The following is a 20,797-nucleotide window of genomic DNA, read 5'->3' on the forward strand; positions in this document are numbered from 1 at the left end:
TGTAGATCTTAACCATGTTAGCAAAAACAGAGTCATTCAGGCTAGAATAATTTTGCTTTTCTTTGTAAAAGTCATACAGCCTGATTATTTTTAAGAAATACAGACCCACCCCAGCTAGAGCCACTGTACTGCTCCACTGTTAAGACTGTTTGGCCCAGCCTGTGGCCAAGCAAACATGTTTAAATCTTTTTTGTGGAATAGGAGAAACATGGTGGCAAGTGTATTAGAGAGTAATTTGAGCGGAAGCTCAACCACTCATGCTGACTGTTAGCTAAAGAACATTTTACATTGTGGCAAAGGGAACAGAGAGAAAGCTTTCAGTGTTGCAACCGATATGTAGCAGGAATACAGCCTGATCCAATTTTACGTTTCTGAGGTGTAATGCAGCCCCAAAACTTTACAGGGATAATATTTCTGCTCTATATTTACTACTTCTTTTTGGGAAACTTTGCTGTGGAATTACCATTACTGTGTATCAGCTAACAAAAGATATTTAGACATCTCCAAATCAGACCACTCTCAGCCTCTCTCAAAACAATGCAATGAGAGATGATTCTGTAGTTTTATGTAGTTCTATTTGACTCATTAGTCTCCCAGAAACAAAAAGGTAATATAGCTCATGTTACTGCAGTTTTCCTTCCTTGGTTAAGCCTTCAGCCTTATAAAAAAAGCTCCTTAGGTTCCAAGGGCAGCGGTTAAAATGAAGGGTGTATTACTTGCTTTAACTTCCTGTAACCATATTTAAAATGCATATACTTTCCCTGCTTCCTGCTCACCCTGTTTGGTCAAACTAGGTCTTCATCTTCTCCTTGAGACATACCTGACCTCCTTTCTTACACTAGACAGTGATAAAATTCACAATGCACCACATTGCCATTCCCCCCTCCAACCTTCCCACACACAATCAAAAATATTGATAAAAATCAGACATTACTGGAACATACCAAAAGCAAGACCACTTTTTCAATTAACCAACATTTATGTTTCTTTATATAATCATGCAAAGCTGGATGAAAGCATGTTGGGTTACAAGCAGCAAGAGAAGCAGCTGAAGCCCCCTCTCAAGCCCTTCTTATTCATTAGAAAGATGTGGAACTTGTAAGAAGGTATCTCCACACAACACTGCTATGTTCTGTATTATTACAAGAACATTAGTAGTTTTCAAAATTTATGTTAAAACATTGCTGAGTGACAAGATGCTAAAGCACACATTCCTGTTCAGGGAGAATGAAGCAGAATAGTTATACTGAAAAAGTGGCATTTTATCCACAGCATTTAAAGACAAGACTGAGAGGGGTTGTTGCAAGCTTTTGGGTGCTGCAACTATACAGAGGCCCAAGCTGCTCAGCAGTGCTCAAAAATGAAGAAGATAGAGAAGACAACATGCAAGAGAATTTCTCTCTAGTCAGACCCACATACCTACAGAAGTTCTCAGGATTAGTGTAATTCAGCAAACACAATTCTTTCCTAAGACTTCCTATTTTTCCTCTAAAAACTGCCCTCAGAAATAATAAAAACTTACATTCTCTGAGAAGAAGAACAAACAGGATGATGTAACAACAGGGTTTACCTCTTTTTCTTTCTTTTGCTTCTAATAGGCCAACAAGACAATTTAAAAAGGAAAAATTAAAAATCTACTCCCTTCCAAGAACTCTTTGTTTTAAGGCCAAAAGAGAAAGTGACAGTGCAACCCAGCAGAAATCATATCCACTGCACTACAGTGTGCATTCAGGACTCTCACTGTTCCTTATCAGAATAAATCTGTCCTCAAAAAATTTGCTATTTATGCATATACACAAGAAGTACTGTAGATATAGACTCAATCTTCACCATTGACCCAAAATAGTGCACATAACCACAGCTGCAACCACCTGGAAGCAGAATACACTGTACAGCTTTCTGAGTCATTCTTGAAGGTTTGACTTTTTCTACTTAAGGGGTCAAAATACTGATCTGAAGAAGGGGTTTTATACACCTTTTTAAAATCATTTTTAGCTTTTAGTTTATCCTTCCTGTACCTGAAAATCGAAAAGTCACTGGAAGTGATCAGTCTCTCCTTGTGTTGTTTGATATCAAACTGGTATTTATGAGAGGGAATTTTCTGGCTGAAACTTTCTGTGGAATCAGCATCAGAAAAGTAAAAGACCCCTGGATATACACACACACACACACACGTAATGTTATCTATGTTGATAATCAAGCCAAACTCCTTTCCTTGGCCTTCTCCCAGATGCTATCAGCCGGAGAATTCAGATTGCTCAAGAATGTAATCATACATTGCTCATGTTACAGAAGTAAATGATATTCAATCCATTTGTATTGAAGGAGAGAATGTGGAATGATGCCTTATCCAATAGTATGCCAAATTGTATCAATGGCTTCATCAAGACTAAAATGCATCATCTTTATCAACTTCTCTTCCTACTTAATGTCTGTCCCAGAAGGTTCTCTGCAGCTCAGGACTTCTCTATATCCTTCAGGTCATGCACATGCAAAGAGTTATAAAATGGAGTAAGACCAAGTGAAAAGTGAATTTAAGAGAAGACAGGATCATTTACTGAGCATGCTCAAATTCATAATGCACCAAGTAGATTAGAAACCTGCACTAAGTATCTTTACGCCACTCTCTTCTACAGAAGCATGAGATCTTAATTATTTTTCTATAGCAACTGTTTAGGGGTAACAATTCTGTGACAACACTACATTTAAGTCTCCAAATTCTCCAGATTATTGTTTCCTGAAGAACAAATCTGAAACCTATGTAGCTTATATCTGAACATGCAAATAAATCTAATTTTTTATCAACTAATGTCCTTATAGAGGCTGGAAACACCAAAGCAGTGTTCACATAGAGAAGACTTAAGATAGGAGAATACTTGAAAATAAGTTTAGCTGAATCTGTAAGAAATTAATCCTCATCTCTGAGACGAAATAATGATTCAAGTTCAGTACTTAAAACTATGTCTTTCATCAAGGAAAATCATCTTTACTTGAAAACAGATGAACTTACGCAAAATAAAATTCTACCATCTACTCTATCTGCTGTTCTTGGCTGCAATGCAGACCTATGAACCCCTACAGCATTCGTGTGGACAGCATGACTGAGAAAGCAAGCAGTAATTGTTTCTGAACTTTTTAGAAACATGACAACTGTATTTCTTCCTGAAAACAGAAGCGCTTTTTTGGTGCTTGTAGAGCAGCCAGATCTAAATGAGTTGCATATATGTGAATATTCAATTAAAGGATGACTGACAAATAAAACATCAACAATTGTATACCTGTTTTAGATAGACTTGACTTTTAGTGGGAACAAGAAACTTCATTCTTGAAAATTTAAACACTGCAGACTAGTGAGAAACTATTTTAACTAAGTTGTAGCCAAATCTTTTTATACTCTATACTGTCTACTTTTCAGGATTAGATTAACATTCATTTGGTGCATTTTTTTTCTTCTTAATATCAGATTAAACATGCTCAGTAATAGAAAGTTTCCAAGCAATCCCAAAGCTCTTGGATATTACCCATCTTTTTTTTCTTTTTTTTTTGTGCCATGCCAAGCAGTGTTTCACCACACAGATGCAAGCCCCAGGCCAGCCCACATGATAACAAAAGGTAGTTCCTGACCTGATGTTAGGTATATAGGGGATGTGTGTATTGCAAAGAAAGCTAATACACCCTGGGATAGCGGAAACACACACTAGAATGGAAAGAAGTTCTGCTTGGGGATAGGGAGCCAGGATCCTCCTCCAGCAACTGCCTCACTGACTTCTGCCTCCTCATCTCTGTCCTACCCTCTGTTGTGGCTGCTGCCAAGGTGGGCTCCAGGAAGCCATGCTCAGGGGTCCTGCGCATCAGCACCTCCCCCTCTTGCTCACGTTTGATCCCTAGGTCTGTGGAGCCGTGTTGGATCGGTGAGCCAGGAATGCTTGAGTCAGCCTCGATTGAGAAGTCAAAGCCATCTGGGATTCAACATATAACATTTTAGTGCTTTTCTATTCCTTTCTTGGCATTCCAAGCCAGGCAGGGAAATAGAAGGTTTATGCGGACATGGAACAAACACAAAACACTACCCATGCTTAGTTAAAAGTGGTGAGAACATCCACAGGAAGGGACAGGTGGGCTGTACTGTAGACCAGAGACCAGCAAATGAATATAAAGACAACTACAGTGAAGACAAACATGACGCAGAGTCCTGAAAACAGGAAACAGCTACTTGTTGTCCTGGACATCCTAATTCAGCTGAAGAGCAGAGGTCATCAAATCCTTTTGCACGTGACCAAGAAGAATAATAAAACATAAAAGGGGAAAAAATATACCACAGGAAAATACAGAATTTCTGTTTTCTGACTCTTTACTCTCAGTTGATTCTTATGTTATTCTCCTTTTTACCTTCATTGATTTATGCAGATTTTTTAAACTAATGTTTTGTGCATGAAGTAAAAAAAGCTTTAAAAGTAGACAAAGTGATTTCAAAGCAAGCTTTTTGCTACACCTACACTGAAGATGTCATCACATCAAGGTAAAGATCACTTTTTTTTTCTTCATACAGTCAAGCACGCTTCCATACGATGTAAGTACTCACTAAGGAAAAAGAAAGACTAATTCGTAACTATCCAAACCTACTTATGGCCCCTCAATAAACTGGCCATACGAAGGTAGGAGTGTGATGTTCAGTTTTCCCTCTCCCACTGCCACCGTAGCTTTAGGAAGCTGGAATCCTATTAAGGTCTGGATGCTACCATTCATTCCCTGAGCTATTTATGATGGGAGGCAGTTGAGTTTTAGTGCAGATTAAACAAAGAACTCGAATTCTAAGCCACACTTTATCCCTACAATTTCATACTGTGTTACATGGAGGAAAAAAGAAGTCTTAAGCATTTTCCAGTTTCTCAATTTTCTCACCTACCTCACAGCTCATCACAAAATCAAAACCAAAACGAACACCCCAAATATTCATGTTCATGAAGTGCTCTGAAGATGTAAAATATTATATGAGTATCACTTTTCAAAAACAAACAAACAAAAGTCACCCCAATGTTCTGTAAACATTCAAACTCAGAAGCCAGATTACAGTGATGATGATGATTACAGTACATTATAATATGTGCTTCTGGCAGAGAAAGCTCACCTTCTCTCCTCCAGCGATGACGACGGATAGAAGCTGTTGTAATAGCACTCCGAGAAATTCTCGGAACTGTTGGAGTCACTTCTACTTTCAATACCTTCTGGCCTTCCTGCGATGCATCAGGAGCATCAAAGGGCAGCGAATTCTTCATGGCATTTGCAACCTAAGATAAAAGTCAGATGCTGTACTACCTACTGTCCTTGATTGCACTAATGGCAATATTGGACTCTTGCTGCATACAGAGAACAAGCAAGAATCGGTAATCATGCCAAATTTCCCTCAAGATGGATGACCCCATGCCCAGGATTCACAGTTGATAACTACATTGAAAAGCTCATCACGAACCTAATTCTCAAAACCAAAGTTAATTTTCTCCATCTTTTTGAGGTAATTTTTTTTTGTTCCATTTTTGCCATTTGCAATGACAGGCGTTACCAACATATACAGGAAGGTCTCCATCCAAGAGAGACTGCAATATGACAAGGCAAATACCATTTATGTTTTATGACAAGAGTGTCAACAGAACTAAGTAACAGCCCAAGCGAATGCAAACAGCCTGTGGCCCTGTGCACAGGGGGACAGGACCACACCTTTCCCCATACCACTCCCCACTCCTCCCTGTAAACAACCCCAACAGAACCTAACCAAGGGGATTAGACTGCAGTTACTTGTAAGATTTATTTAGAGAAAAAAAGTATTTGCAACCTAAGCAATGGGCATAAAATTATTAAAATACATTCATATTTATTAAACCAATTTTTTTGGTTGTAATAGTCTATTATAAATCAGAAGTTATGTTTTGCAGCTTTGAGGAGCACAAGTAATATCTTTTGGCTTTGATGTCTCAATTGCTTCTTTCAGTTTCCCATAAAATACCTTTGTGAGATTAGAGGTTTACTTTAAAAAAGAAAAAAGCAACTTTCAGTAATGGTTCCTAGTTTACAAGTAAATTGCTCAAAAAAAGTGAACTTGTACACCAGCTCCAGGAAAGCAAACTGGTTCTCCATGGCATATGCAATATGTGACAATAACAAAGCTGACACACACAAAATATTCCTTGAAACTTCAGTGCCTCCCCCCTCCCTCCCCCCTCCCCAAAAAAACCCAAACCACCACCCATAAAACACACCTTGATTTTCCAAAAATCTTACTAACATTATACAGCTAACCAGCAATAAAAAAACTAGTCCTAGGGGACTGGAATGGCAGCCACATGGCTGATCCTGATCTCCAGCTACTGTTGTGATCCTGCAACTCTACATTAAACATAATTTCCACTGCCTTCCTGTCTGACTTCTAACCAGCATTAAAGATTATTGGCATCACCACAGAAATGCTCCATATCACTCTGCTTTCCATCTGCTTGAAATAGTACAAACAGCATTCCCACTGTCCTTGATCCCAATACAGACTGCAGAAATTTACTTCTGCTGACTGAACCAAAGTAGTAGATCAAGTTCAACATTACACAAGTATTTGTCTTCCCATATTCTGCTCACTGGAGTTGCTACCTCTTGAGTAGATACCTTTGTCAGTGTACAGAAAGATCTAAAAATTATAGCAAAAGACTTCTGCAACATGATCAGAATCGTGACAGAGTATTTCTGCTTGTTGAACCTTTTAACAGCTGGCCCCTTCTAACAGCACAAATTGTACTTCTGGGGACTGAGGAAAACCATATGGAGATAAAAATTAATGCAACAGTAAATCTTTGAGAAACAATCTGAACAACCAGTCTGAATGAGTCACAGTCCTCGTCTGACAAAAACACCCTCAAAACCACGATCTTTCAGGATGCAAAAACACTTGCTCATGATGTCTAATCCAGCACTGAAAAGCAGGAAAACAAACACATAGCACAATTCAGACTTGGCAAGCTAAGTCTGCAACTATCAATGACAAAGGAGGGCTGGTTTCAGGCCAGACATCCACTCTTACCTACCAGAAAGGAGCTCTAAGGAAAGAACATTCAATAAGAGCAGTAAGTGCATCAGTAAAATGCATTGGATAAAGCTGCTGCCACAATAGGGACTTGCTGATCCATGGCTCCTGTACACTGGACTAGGAAAGCCTCTGTGTCTCTGCTCTGAAGACTTGGATTTCTGTCTGAAAAAAGGGCAGAACTCTTTGTTCAGAGGTAAAGACTGACTGGAAATGGTCTACTCCCCAGGTCCAAGGTGGTACTAATTCTGACATTTGGTGATTGGTTTGTCTCTGTAGAAGCTCTCAGGTTTCCTGACCAATACCCAGTGTTTGTTAACAGAAGCACTTCTCTTTAACCAGAAAAGGCCTTTCCCTTGTGTTACTTCCTGCCCTTTCCACTGCAGTCTCTGGGTAAGAGTGATAGAAGACCACTTCTACATTACAGATATTTCATAGGTTTCTGATGCTATTTTTCCAGTTGTTTTTTTTAAGCTTATTTTTACTTCTGCAGGCAATAAAAACCTATGTTAAGAGGAGCATGGATCTACGAAATTGTCAAAAATGTTTCTCCAAGAAACACACTCAAATACAGGGACCATAATGTTTCTCATTGTAATGACAACTGATAGTATTCCCATAATTACACAAATACCTTGAGTACAGACATCTAAAAATAATCCTAATGTGGGGGTTTGCCTGAATATTAACTAGACTTCAAATAATTTGCTGCTGTTAGGAAATCCTAGGGAGAAGTTGAACTTAGAAACTTATCTGTGAAGCATCCCAGATGATATTTATTTAGGTTTAAAATACAGAATTTTATAATGCTGCTAAATTATACACATCTGAAGAATGCAAGGAGAGGAAAGAGCTCAAAGCTTTGAAAAAGTGTAATTGCTTGAATATACATTATATATGTGTATTCAAGCAATTACATGTATATTGCTTGAATATAGCATTGGGGCAAAGACGTGCAGGTAATTTTTTTAATAAAACTGACAATTTCTTAAAGCTACTTTTAAAAAATGTTACTAAAACAAAACAGGAAGCAGGAAATTACCAGAGTACTAAGAAGAAAAACTCCACTGATAGGCCTGCATACATATGCAGGAAAAACCTGACAATCAGGAAGGAGTAAAATTTGGTGATGTCATGATGTCACCAACAACAGACAATAGGACGGAGAATCAATAGGAGCTTTGGGGAAAAAAAAAGGCATTCTAGAAGATTCTCACAACTAGAAGTAATCTCTAAGGACAAACTGATTAAAAATGAACAATGAAAACTAAAAATTGTCGTATCGTCAAATTCCAGATCTTCCTACACACTTTTTAAATGTAGTGGTTTGACAGAATGGCCCAATTCAGCAGGTTCAATATTTAATTTAAAACTTTCAATCTGATGGAGTGATGAGTCATTTCCAAAACGAACCATTATAATAATTCAATGGATACCAGGCATTTTAAATGCAGCAGTGTCAGAAAGCCTGTAGATAAATTTTACAGCCAATATTAATACAGCTAGAGAATAATTTTATGTAATTTAGTTCAGAAAAGAGTGATCGCAGATTGCCCCATAAAAAGATTTTTGCCAATCTGCTCCTTTGTCAGTTATGTAAAAGGCACTGACATTTTACTTCTCTTATTTCAGAGGAGGACTATAAGCTTCTAGCCACAATTCTGATGCAGAAACTGAAACAGCAATCTATTTTACTTTATTCTCCTTAATTTCCCTCTTCTTTTGATTCTCATTCCTACATCTGACAAAAACTTCTGCTTTCTCTCTGTCAATATTCTCACTTTTCCCAATCACATCCGCCTGCATCCAGCCCAGTTTCATCACTCTCCCCATTTCTTTCTCTCTTTTTATGACTGGAACTGCAAATACAGTGAAAACTGAAAAAATCCCCATCCCAAACAATCAGCACTACTCCATTTTATTGCTTCTCCTCCAAAGAAGGTAAAGATTAAGATCTCTGTGACTTTTATCAAACAAATCTGGTATTGACTCCAGGATTGGAGCTCCTTTTCACTTTCAGCTCTATCGTGCTGTTGCCTTCTTTACTGTGTTACCAGTTAAAACCCACAGCTTATTCTCAGTCCTGAGGAAGGTCTAGAGGCAAGAAAACACCTTTTTTGCAACCAACGTCCTATAACATACAACTATTCAGTTAAGCTTATGTCAAAACAACGAAAATATTTTCAGCCAACTGTAATATATTAGCAAAATCCTAGCTTTCAGCCTCAATGAGTCCTAGGAGATCTCAACACCCTGGCTTAATACTCAGCAGAAAAAGTATGGTATAAATAGCTATGTTGAAAACACCAGCTGTTAACAAATCACTTGCATTTGATAGTGGAGTGAATGGACACAAAAGCTTTTATTATCAGTCCACTTCAGAAACAGACGCACACTCCTCTTAACCACGCCCATAAATTACAAGGGATTGTTTCTTACCAGCAGGGGCTGTGAGTAGAGTTCAAGCTGTGCTCTGTAAATTATGTCCTCTAATACCTCCTGGCCAAGTTCCCACTGACCATTATATCTAAAAAGTAAAGACAGATATTTATCTTCCACATCTTATGAAAACAAACTTGTCTTTTTTTCTGCCCAAATCCAGCTTTTTACACGTTTGCTTATGTAGGAAATTTATCAACTGTAAATTCACTTCTTTTAACAGTACAAAGTATTTTTTTTATTATCTTGTTGGTATAACAAGAAAGCTGTCCATGTTTCCTGCAAACAAGACAAAATTGATGCCATAATCAGGACAAACTTAAAAAATTGGATCAATATGCAAACATTAATGCTACTTAGCAAAACTGAATTTCCACCAGAAATGTACTTTTGCTACCTCAGATGCTAGTGACATTCAAGAGGTCTGCATTTCATCAGTTTATCTTTGCACCCAAGCTCATTATGCTTGTGAACAGAAGGTATCTGTGGTAGTGGTAAGGCAGAAAAACCTGAAACCAGAAGCCTAACTCCCTTCAGCACCTACTGCTGGCCCTTGATCACCTAATTCAATGCTGACAAAAATACTTTCACATTATCTGTTGGCTGTATGAGCAAGTAATGGGAAATACACTAGGCAAGTATAAACTTGTGTTATGAGTCTGTTCTATTCAATTACAAAACCAGTGGCATTTGTATTTTAATTCATGTAAAGCACACCTTTCTCTTTAGGTAAGGAGACCTTGTCCACTTACATGGCATAATAGACACCTGTGAGCAGCTGCACCATGAAGTCAGGGTCTAACACCACTCTACCACAGTGCTCTTTCCAGCGTTTCTCATGCTGCCGTGGAAATCCACTCACACACAGCCTAAAAAAACCACCATTACAGAAAGTATTAACTCCACAAAGACTACATATGTCTTTATATCACAGAGATTTTAGTTAAATTTCAAATTTATTTTTCAAGATATAAGTGCACAACATAGAACATTCTTATGTTGCATTCCTAATCATTAGAGCAGCTCTGTAGCAGTGCCTCGATAGTTCACTGACAGTTCAGTGTTACTCCTGTATTGACAAGAACTCCACCTGTTTGCTTCAAATCATAATCAGCTTCCAAAGAACAAGGGTGGCAAGATGTTCTCTACTACCAGCCAGGAGACTCTCCCTAAAATTCAGTAACTGAAACCAATTTTCTATAAAAGAAACATTTTGGTGATACAGAAGAGAAGTATGTAATCTCCCATCTAATGCATGATGACAGCATGCAGTCACCTTATACCTAAAGTTAGATAACACACATACTATAGTTTTGAGAACTGCTCTCAGATGCCTTGTAAAAAATATTTCTGACCCTTGAAAAAGGGGCCTGCCTTTCCATATAATGTCTACATAAAAAACAGGATAATTTATTATGTCCTTATTGTACCAATTTACTATCTGAATCTTCATCATGGAAGCAAAACAAGGCCACTGACACATAGCAACTGCTGCACTGTTTCCAAAACAACAGAAATCCCTTGCATATAAAATGTTGTCTTGCTTCTCTGTTCAAAGAACAGATCTAATTTTTCAGATGCAGGAAAATTAAATACATTTGGCAAATTTAGCACAGCCACAATTCAAGTGAAAATGATGGAAGCATGCCAAGAACCAATCCATCCCCATCAGAATGCACTTTCCTTTACTGATGAATATTTAAAAGTCTAGATGACCCTGAAGACTGCTTCAAAGGCAAGTGTCTCACCTGGAACCCATCGTACAAAGTGACTGGTAAGAAGAAGCAGGCATGTAGACAATAGCTGAATTGTAGCACAGCATAAGAAAGCTCAGCACCTCAAACCTGAAAAGAGCAAAATCTTGCATTGTTTATATACTTAATATTTCATTGAAATTTGACGCAAGAAATCTACAATTCCGACTCAAAAAGCACCTCACAGGAAGAAGTGTCAAAAGTAAACATACAAATCCTTTAATCCTCTTCATTATCATTCACTAACTTGAAACAGGCTATCAAAGGTTCACTATAAACACTTACATTTATTATCCCTGAAAGCCATTAGCGGGAACTATGAAGGAAATGGGATACGGCATAATATTTGGACAGTTATAGAACTGGAAATATCTGTGATGCATTAAAATTATTTTATCAGTTTTCTCAGTATCTGTGTCTTTAGACACAGTTAAAGCTGGCAGTCACTAAACAGCCGGGCAATTTCTCTCACTCCTGGTTCTTTCCATTCACTTAGCTCCATTCTCCTTTTCCTGTAGTAAAAGGAGTCACAGCCTCTGATCCAAAGCTAAATTTTGTTACACTTCCAGGAATAATTGAATAGACAGCCTTAAAACCAAAGATATTTCTTGCAGACACAGAAATGGCAGAGAAGTTATTCTTCTAAATTAACTAGAAGAAGAACATACAAAGATGGAACAAAGAAAAAGAAAATTATACCTCAAGATTACCAAGGCTGTTCTCTAGATTTATTTTCTAGCACTTAATACTGAGAAATGACCGATCAAAAAATATTTTTGGTCTTGTTTAAGGACTTAGCTCCCTAGTGAAGCACCTTTAACATGAAGAGTACATCCACCTACCGGTTCTGTGCTGTGAAAGTTTCTCTTTGAGGATGAAGATCACTGTAAACTACTCTGATAAGATCATGCTGACTTAATGCTCCTTCAGTTAAAGCCATGGATCCAATGGTAGAGGGCTAGAAGTAGGTGGTGGGAGAAGGGAGAAAGGAGGGGGGAGAAGTGAAGTTGTAAGTAAAAATTCCCCAAAAGCATTAAAACTCCCAAGTACCCAAGGCAAGAGACACACCTAAATTGTGACCTGTAAAAATGAAGATTATTCCAGAATACAGTAAATCTAAAAACATTATCTAGTTTCACTATAATAAAGTGTCCACACTTGAAAGTAATACAGCAGGTGAGAGCAATTTTCAACTTTGATTCTTACCATATCCATGTAGAGTAAGTTTGTCATAATCACATAGACTTTTTGTCCAGAAACAGTAGAGAAAGAAAAACACAACTTCAAATTCTAACTGGACTGAGAAAGAGTTAGAAGGAAGACTACTTTTATTCTAACTTGTAAGAGGCAAAAAAAATCACAGTTGCAACTACAACTTAACTAACCTCTATTAAAAATGGGCAGCCAGCAAAGATTTTTCAACATTTATATTCCTTTTCTTCTATAAATTCTATTGCATTCTATTACACTAATTGCAAGTTACTGACATTGAAAACTTACTGCAACAAGATGCACCTACAATGGCCTGTGGCATCAAATGGATCCAGTTTTCATTCCTCTAATAGATCCAATTTTAATTTACCACAGCAGTTCTCTTACCTCATGATATATTGAGGGTTTAGATAATGAAGGGATGGTGAAAGACAAAACTTTGTTGTTTCCATCTTTGTCAGCAATTTCCTGCATTAAAAACAAAACCAGAACTCAAACAGAAGTAAGGAGATAGGAGTTGGAATAACTTTCAACTCTTAGAAGGAATTTTAAAACATCAGTTAGATGTCCTGATCTCATTAAGACTATTAACACCCCAAGGACTTTGTGCATTTGCAGAATATCAACAATATCAACATACATATTTAATAAGTGGGAAAAGACCTCTATCACAAACTGCTCTGCAGAATTAGTGTGCAATACTTAAAAAAACCCCCAGCATTGGCTCCCTGATCAGTGAGGCTAAAGATACTGACACAGGAGGGCTGATGAGTCACTTGCTGACAATGGGTAGTATTTCATAATAAATGCGCCACAGAGAAAAGGTGAAATCAAGGGGACTGGCAAAGTTTTCTCAGGAGGAAACACACACAATGTTTGCTCCAAAGGCTTTCAAACTGGTCAGATTTTATAGTTGCTAGGTTACTACATAAGCAAACCCTGCAGTTTTTAAAGAAAATCTACTAAGAGCAATTACATAAGACTATACCAAAAAGGAGTGTAAAATCCTGCTTTGCACTTTATACAGCAAATTTTCGAACAATAAGCAGCGGTCATTCCAGTTTATCTAAAACTTTAGCCCAAGGTAGCTCAGTACTCATAGCAGGCTTCAAGAATCACAACAGGAGGATGGCTGACAGAATTTGTTAGAACGCAGAAGATTTATTTATCTCTTTTACTTTCTGAGTATTGAGAAAATAACTTCACTCTCACTATATGTGCAGAAAAATATCAACTTTATTAGAAATGAAAAATAGTGGGAGCCACTGTCCATTTTGAAGTCTCTTTGAATCTGGAGAGAATGGACAAATTACTGTCCTAAAAAAATATGAATCACCAACATGACTTTGAAAGGAACTGCAGAATCTTCATGAAAAAACGGGAGAAAAGATAAACATGCTGCTTCAATCCAATAAACAGTACCAAAATTCACCAAGCAATTTCCAAAGCTTTTTTCCACCAGAATAAATCTAAAATAACTAGATCTTCCAGTTGTTAGAGCTGATCTACAGACACATAACTAGAATACATTTTATTTTTAAGAATCACAGTTTGCTGGTCTGTGTCTTATGTGTAGAAATATAACCTACAATTTAAAGGAGAGGTTTGCAATGACATTAGAGGGAAGGATGATGCTTCAGTAGAGTATGTTTTAAGTTCCTATACCACAGAAATTCCCACTGGAGAATGCCTATTGTGGCAGTATTGCTAAATTTACCCAACAGCCTCATAACATTACAAAAGTAAACACTTCCAGGCTAGGATGAGGATATAAAAAACTGCTTCTACATCCAACAGCCAAATTGAATAATTTACAGTTACTTTTACTTATTCTTAAAACCACAGTTCCCCCCAGGACAATTATCTGACTCAAAAGTACACAAGCATGTATCTGAGTGCTCACATATAGACTGGTTTCATCTTCAAATTACCCATAAAAAAGACATGTTCAGAGTACGTGGGAGGCCAGGGGAAGTGACACATCAAGACTGACTAAGTGTATTAGCCTGACAATCATAAAAAGTTTTATTTTTCAACATTAAGGAGGGCTACCTAATTTCCTTACAAACTGAAGAACATAAAAGTTTGAGCAGGTCCTACGAGATGACCCTTTTCACTGAATACTAAAAATGTTTTTCCCATATAATGTAAGAATAAAATAAATTTAAAAATTTTGCACACATCTCTTTACTAAACCTTCATTACATTATGCTTTTCTCCATATTAAATACACTTTCCTTTAGGTGTATTTTGATTTTAAATATGTTGTTCCAATAATTTACTTTATTCCTAGCGGTCAGTCATACAGAATTTCAGATCAAAGCTTTCCTCAGCCATTCCCACTCATCTCACTTACCAGGTTATAAATGCCAAGCAGCAGTGCTTCAATACAACCATTACTCTGCCTATCCCTGCTGGCAGTGAGACGCAGATAAACCCAGATCAACTCTGGCAAAAACTGCAGCGTGAATCTCTTGAGCCGAACTTCAGAGCTACGATACAGTTCAAAGAGCTGGTGGCAAACAGGCTCCAGGAGCTGTGGAAAGACAAAATAGCTCATGACTTACTGGTAGGCTTCTCTAATAAGGGAGAGTGAAACAACAATATAAGGGCTATATCCCCTAGCCACCACAGTCAGCAAAAATTGCATTCCTTGATGGCAAGTGAGTGAATGAATCACAGTAGTATCTGCATTCTGCTTATGGAGATCCATAAGGACAGACCTCAGGGGCACTGGTATGCAGTTTTTGGAAATGTGGCCTTACTACAGCCACTAAGCACGTGTGCTTTGAGAAGATTCTTCTCTAGGGCTGTCAGTACAAGATATATTTTCTATACAGGTACTGATTTAAGGCATGTGACAGACACATGGCTTGAATGATGTGCATCATAAAACTTTAGTGCAGTTTTAAGGTCTGCAAAAGTACAAAGGTTAAAGATCAGCTGCTAATGACAAATCTATAAACAGAAATATCAATTAATTTCTTACCTACACCTTTTGAGAGTCAAAACCAGTAAGTGTGCATGCTCATAACAATGCAAACTGGTATTTTCATTTTGAGCTGCACTTCAGGTTTCAGTACAAAAATAAAAAAAAAGGCCTTTATCAAGTCATGCTTATATGGTGTCATATCAGCATGAGGTAAACCTGCCATTTTAAGAGTCTACAATGCTAATCAAATAGCTAAGATGCATCCATGGAACTGTTAAGGAACAGGAAAAAAAGCAAAAAGAACCAGACTAAACAGTCTCATTCTTTCCCATGACTAATCAAAGTTTAATACCAAAATCAAAAACAGGAGGTGGGGGGAAACCTGAAAACTAATTTAAAATTTCCAAGACAAATTTTTGTAAGGTTTGTGACCACTATCTAATATTGTGTACTACAAAACAGGATGACCTGATGTAAGGAAAATATTTAGGGATTCATTGTCCAAAAAGACAAGAGGCAGACCTGTAACCTAAGGCATATATATTCACATAGAAAAGCTACAGAGCCGGAAAACAGAGGCCAGAATCTCAGGTCTTCTTTCTAACAGTACATGCTTCATGCAGCTCTCTTATATATATACAAACATACAGAGCAGATTAGATAAGGCATGTATGACCCCTCTTTCACTCCCAGGCATATGCCTGGACCTTAGGACATTCAAAGCATTACCAGCATATTTCACAGCCTTTGATGCATTCTTTTTTCATTAATTTGTCTATTCATCATAACCATAGTACCACAAATTTCCTGTAGAATTGAAGGTCACTTTTGCTATGCTGCACAAATATGTATTTCTGTGGTTTGTTGTGAACCACCTACATTCTTAAAAAACTTAGAAGTTTCTTGCTAACATCAGAGGGACGAACATTTCTGCAAGTGAATAGTTCGAATGTCTGATAAATGTGCAATGCCACAAAGCTCTATAAACGTACAATTTCACATACCTATAATTACACTTAGACATTTTATACTGGTATATCACAAACATAAAACATAAATTTGACAGAATTGTCTATCAAGATAGCTGCCTTAAGAGAGGATCACCCAGGAAACAGTTTCACTTCCACCACACAATATTCTGGTCAATGTAGCACACCATATTTAACCACCGATTACGTAAGCCATAACATGACATTTACGTAAAATAAAACTTAGCTGTCAGAGAAAGCTCTTCTTAAACAAGGCTCTGGCGTAAGTACCTTGTGTAACAAGGCTTCTGACTGACAGACTTGTTACTCTAAGCCAGAAGCCAGCATTTACAACAGAAGCAAAGAGAGACTCTGCAGGAAGAGGGAAGAAAGCTGACAGCATGTTGATATAGAGTGAGAGAAGTCCAGTCATTTAGAACACATGGATTTTTACAAGTCATATAAATCTACCTATCTACACAGATGCACATATACATCTGTGTGTATATATAGATAGATAGACAGACAGACAGATAGGTATAAAATAACTGACTACTTAATTTTTGGCTTGGGAGCTAAATGAAATTAGAATTCTGTAAAGCTTCTATTACAACCAACTGTTACAGTAAATGTTCAATTCCTCAGAAATAGAACTGTATCCTTGTTTTATGAGAGGCCTAACGTATTTCAGATATTCAAATTAAAGAAGTAGTTACTAACTAACTCAGATATCACTAAATAAATTCGCAGATTTTTCTTTAAAGGAAAATATGATTAAGAAGGGAACAGAAAGAAGAAAAAGAAATCTCTGAAAACAAAACATACAAGCATATCTGCAGGGAGATAACAAGTGCAAGAAAAGCTAAAAATATTATCTGAAACCAGATATATACAATGGCAAGGCTATAAATAGTACTTCTATTAGATTAGAGATGACAGCAGCCCAAAGCTGTTTCCTATTTGAAATTAGCTAGTCTAATCCAAGTTTCATTGAAAACAGTGGAAAAGAAAAATTTATTTTAGCTAAGTCAGATGAAACTCAACCAGAGCAGTTACTAAGTTTATTCTATGTACTTTCAAATGAGAATTTTATAATATTAGTCTTTTAAGTGAAACCATGATCCCCAGAAAGATACAAGCAATATCCACTCAGTGATGCTGCAAGCATTTAAATTCTCCTTATTTTTAGTAGTTGTCATATTTGTTGTGGAAAGGTTTAACAACTGCAATTACTTCGGTAAAATCCTGCAACTACTATAGACAGCACTTTTGGTGTGTTCAGAGCTGCAAGTCCACAAGAAAATGCTGCCATCACCAAGATGCTACAACACAAATATTTTCAAAAGCACCTACACCTAGGATTTTCCTATTAAAGTGCAGCACGATAGTCTCCCACCTGGAAACACAAAACTTAACACTCTAAGAAAGAACAGATGTTCTCCTTGCATCCTAGTTATCTGGCTTTCCAAAGAGCCAGCCTCTTCCAAGTAATTCTCTGAATATACATACTGAGCATATACTGGATAAACAAAGGAAATGGAGCTTTTGTCATCAGTAGTGAGTGTATACATGAACTGGCACACATTTTTTAATTCCAAAGATCTTTTAGTCCAAAGTCAAAGCAAACTGAGTAGCACAGAAGTCAGCACAAACATCCAAAGTAAAATATCTCTTATAATCCTCTCTCTTTCCTGACAAACAAAATAATTATAAGAGCTTTCCTATTAGCATGAACAACAATAAGCATAAAAAACAAATTATATTTTTACTGGCTTAAATATGCAGCAAGTGTCAATGATCTAATTTTCACTCTTAATTTTACACCTCACAGAGATGCAAACCAGTCATGTTTCAAGGAAGATGATTAATAGCTTTCCTTGGCTTATTTTACAAGTTTTTCAAATCTTAAGAGTCGTATCTTGAAGTTAAACATAATGCTTTATAAAACGCATGCCAAATATTGGAAATGCTTGCCTTTTTGAGGAATTCAACTGTAGAAAATAGAATGTGCTCATTTTAGATTTTACTACAATGTAATGGGTGAAACCATTTATTATATGACGAGTACTGGGTCTGGGAGTGCTTGGCATTGCAAAGGTGATCTCATTCTGTTTCACAGCTGCCCTTTCTGAGTTAAACCTAATTAGATCCACATGAATATTCAGTATTTAAATTTCAGTAGTGAATTAACTTGACATACATAGAGTATTGTCTACAGCCATAAATCAACCCTAAAAATTATAAAACTATCTGAAAAACAGTACTTCAAAAGCACTTTACTTTTGAATTCAAATATTAGGCAAAAATCAATACATTATTCAGTTACATTATCTGTTTATGAGCAAGATCACTCTCTACACTTTATGCAAATTTGTGTTCCAGTCATCTTTATATTTTAAAAAGTCAGGGCACTTCCCAAAAGGCAAATAGTAACAATTGTATTTAACTTGTCAATATGCTTGCCTTCATTTGATAGCTCTCAAACTGGTAAACACCTGTCAAAAGAGAGAAACACCTTGATTGTTTGTTTCCTACACATGATGGTTCCATGTTAAATTAATAATCCTGGTCTTACCAAGATAGAATTATATGATTCTAGAGAAATTCATGTTTGCCCTAAACAGTTTGCCACTTTCCAGAAGTTTTAAAAATAGCTCAACTTTGTTATTAAATTGTACTAAAGAATAATTACTTGTCCATCCAGTTTAAGTATCCAGAAAGTGTATTTTTATAATAGTCTACCACATATGCTTAATCATCATAAACTATGAATCACCCTTCTAACAAATAATGCCCTATTAAGCATATTTAAAAAACCCTCTCAGAGACAAATATTACTAGAGAATAATTTAAGTAATGAATTCACTATGGTTATATTGCTCACACGCTAATGAGTTCTAAAGAAGTGCAACAAAGAAATACATCCTGCCTTAACAAGTAGAACCTGAAGTCAGACATCTTTGTGTCTAGGATTGCTTATCTCATAGCTGGTATCAGAATCAGGCCCAAACAGCAACAGCTGTTCCAAAGAGTAGTATTTGACAAGCATCATTGAGCAACAACATAAGATCACCCTAAAAAGATACTCTTTTTGCAATTCTGGTTCTTTGCTCACTGTAAAATAAAAATCAAATCCTTCTCAAAGCAAAAGAAGGCGTCTACACAAATACTAAATACATAGACAGCAGCAATGATGGCTTCAGGTTGAAAAGAGAGTAACAGTAGCTTTTCAGTACCAAAAAAAAAAAAAGGTCACTATGCAGGTTATTTAAAATAGTGAAATGAAGCTGACAGCTATGAAGCCTTCTTTTTTTCTTAAATTGCATGAGCATTATGCAATCTCCTTGAAGCTCAATCAAGCATTCAGCTTCCTAAAGCAGCTGAGCTGTACTTGGGAAAATAAAGAACTTCCTTGCTGTGTACACAACCCATTTAATTTATAAATATATAAGAGATCACAGATGACACATCAAGTATTTGTAAGCATTTTATCTAAAGTAGTTTACACATCAGAGAATGGTATGCTTGCACAATTTATTCAGAAGTACATTTCACACACTTGCCCAGAACTGCTCCTAGCAGAAGCCAATGGCTTGGAAAGCTGAGTTTAATGTCACTTGCAAAATGAATTATGTACAAGGGTAAGCTAAGTTTTCATTGTGTCTGTTTATATTTTGGGGCCCTGGTTCTGCTCTTGTTTACAGCAGTGCAAACCAAATTATACAAAAGTGATACTAGTATCAGCACAGGAAGATCTCGTTATCTTAACAGCATTTAAAAATAATGCTGTTATTTTTAAGATTCCATCTTCCACTGTAATAAGCCACCGTATGAGAAGCACGTTGGTCTTGGAGTTTCACTGTAAGGCCTACTTTGTCTCAGTTATGACTGAAAGGTGGTTTCTGGGGACTAAAAAACCAAATGAAAAAAACCCCCAAACTCAAACACCCCCAAAAAACAACAGAAAAAGCACCCAAACCAAAATACCAAAAACAGCTCATGCCAAATAAAACACAAAAGTCACTGCCCTCCTGTGGCAAACCAAACGTAAACTGCCTTCCTGTGGCAAGGAAAATCTAGCAGACAGCACAAACAGTATTTTTGGAAGGAGGTAAGATTGTTTCTGACTAGAAGGGCATTAAAATAACTGTCAAAAAACAAGAGGGCAAAAAGAGGGATGATAACCATGTTAGACTGCCTGAGGGAAAAAAAAAAAAAAAAAAAAATCAAACAATCTTCCTCTCCATTACTTTAGTTTAAGTTGTGAAAGATCCAGGAAGGAGAATAAAAATAGGTTTTTAAAATTTCCTACCTCATTATTTGGGTCTTGAATGACCTTATATAGAGCTGGTACCAATGGTTTTTTTCGGTGCAATGTAGCTGCATAGCTGGAAATTTGTGATTCAGGTAATGCCTAGAGAAAAAA

General features: G+C 36.9%; 1 protein-coding gene across 6 annotated transcripts in view; it reads right to left on the reverse strand.

The window, feature by feature from the left end:
* HYCC2 (hyccin PI4KA lipid kinase complex subunit 2) overlaps positions 1-20,797 on the reverse strand; it is a 51,266-nt gene that overhangs the window by 8,978 nt on the left and 21,491 nt on the right. For 5 of the 6 annotated variants that reach the window (XM_085066156.1, XM_085066155.1, XM_085066154.1 and 2 more), the window contains 9 exons: positions 20,684-20,785; positions 14,828-15,007; positions 12,859-12,939; positions 12,102-12,217; positions 11,254-11,349; positions 10,258-10,374; positions 9,506-9,593; positions 5,129-5,288; positions 3,792-3,959 (listed from right to left, as the gene is read on the reverse strand). In XM_085066156.1, coding sequence (XP_084922282.1) covers positions 3,792-3,959; positions 5,129-5,288; positions 9,506-9,593; positions 10,258-10,374; positions 11,254-11,349; positions 12,102-12,217; positions 12,859-12,939; positions 14,828-15,007; positions 20,684-20,785 — 1,108 coding nt within the window. The remainder of the gene's footprint in view (positions 1-3,791; positions 3,960-5,128; positions 5,289-9,505; positions 9,594-10,257; positions 10,375-11,253; positions 11,350-12,101; positions 12,218-12,858; positions 12,940-14,827; positions 15,008-20,683; positions 20,786-20,797) is intronic. The other variant, XM_085066159.1, reaches the window with a different exon arrangement.

Source organism: Lichenostomus cassidix, chromosome 7 (genome assembly GCF_008360975.1).
Source record: "Lichenostomus cassidix isolate B80296 chromosome 7, HeHo_3.0, whole genome shotgun sequence".
NCBI classification, from domain to species: domain Eukaryota; kingdom Metazoa; phylum Chordata; class Aves; order Passeriformes; family Meliphagidae; genus Lichenostomus; species Lichenostomus cassidix.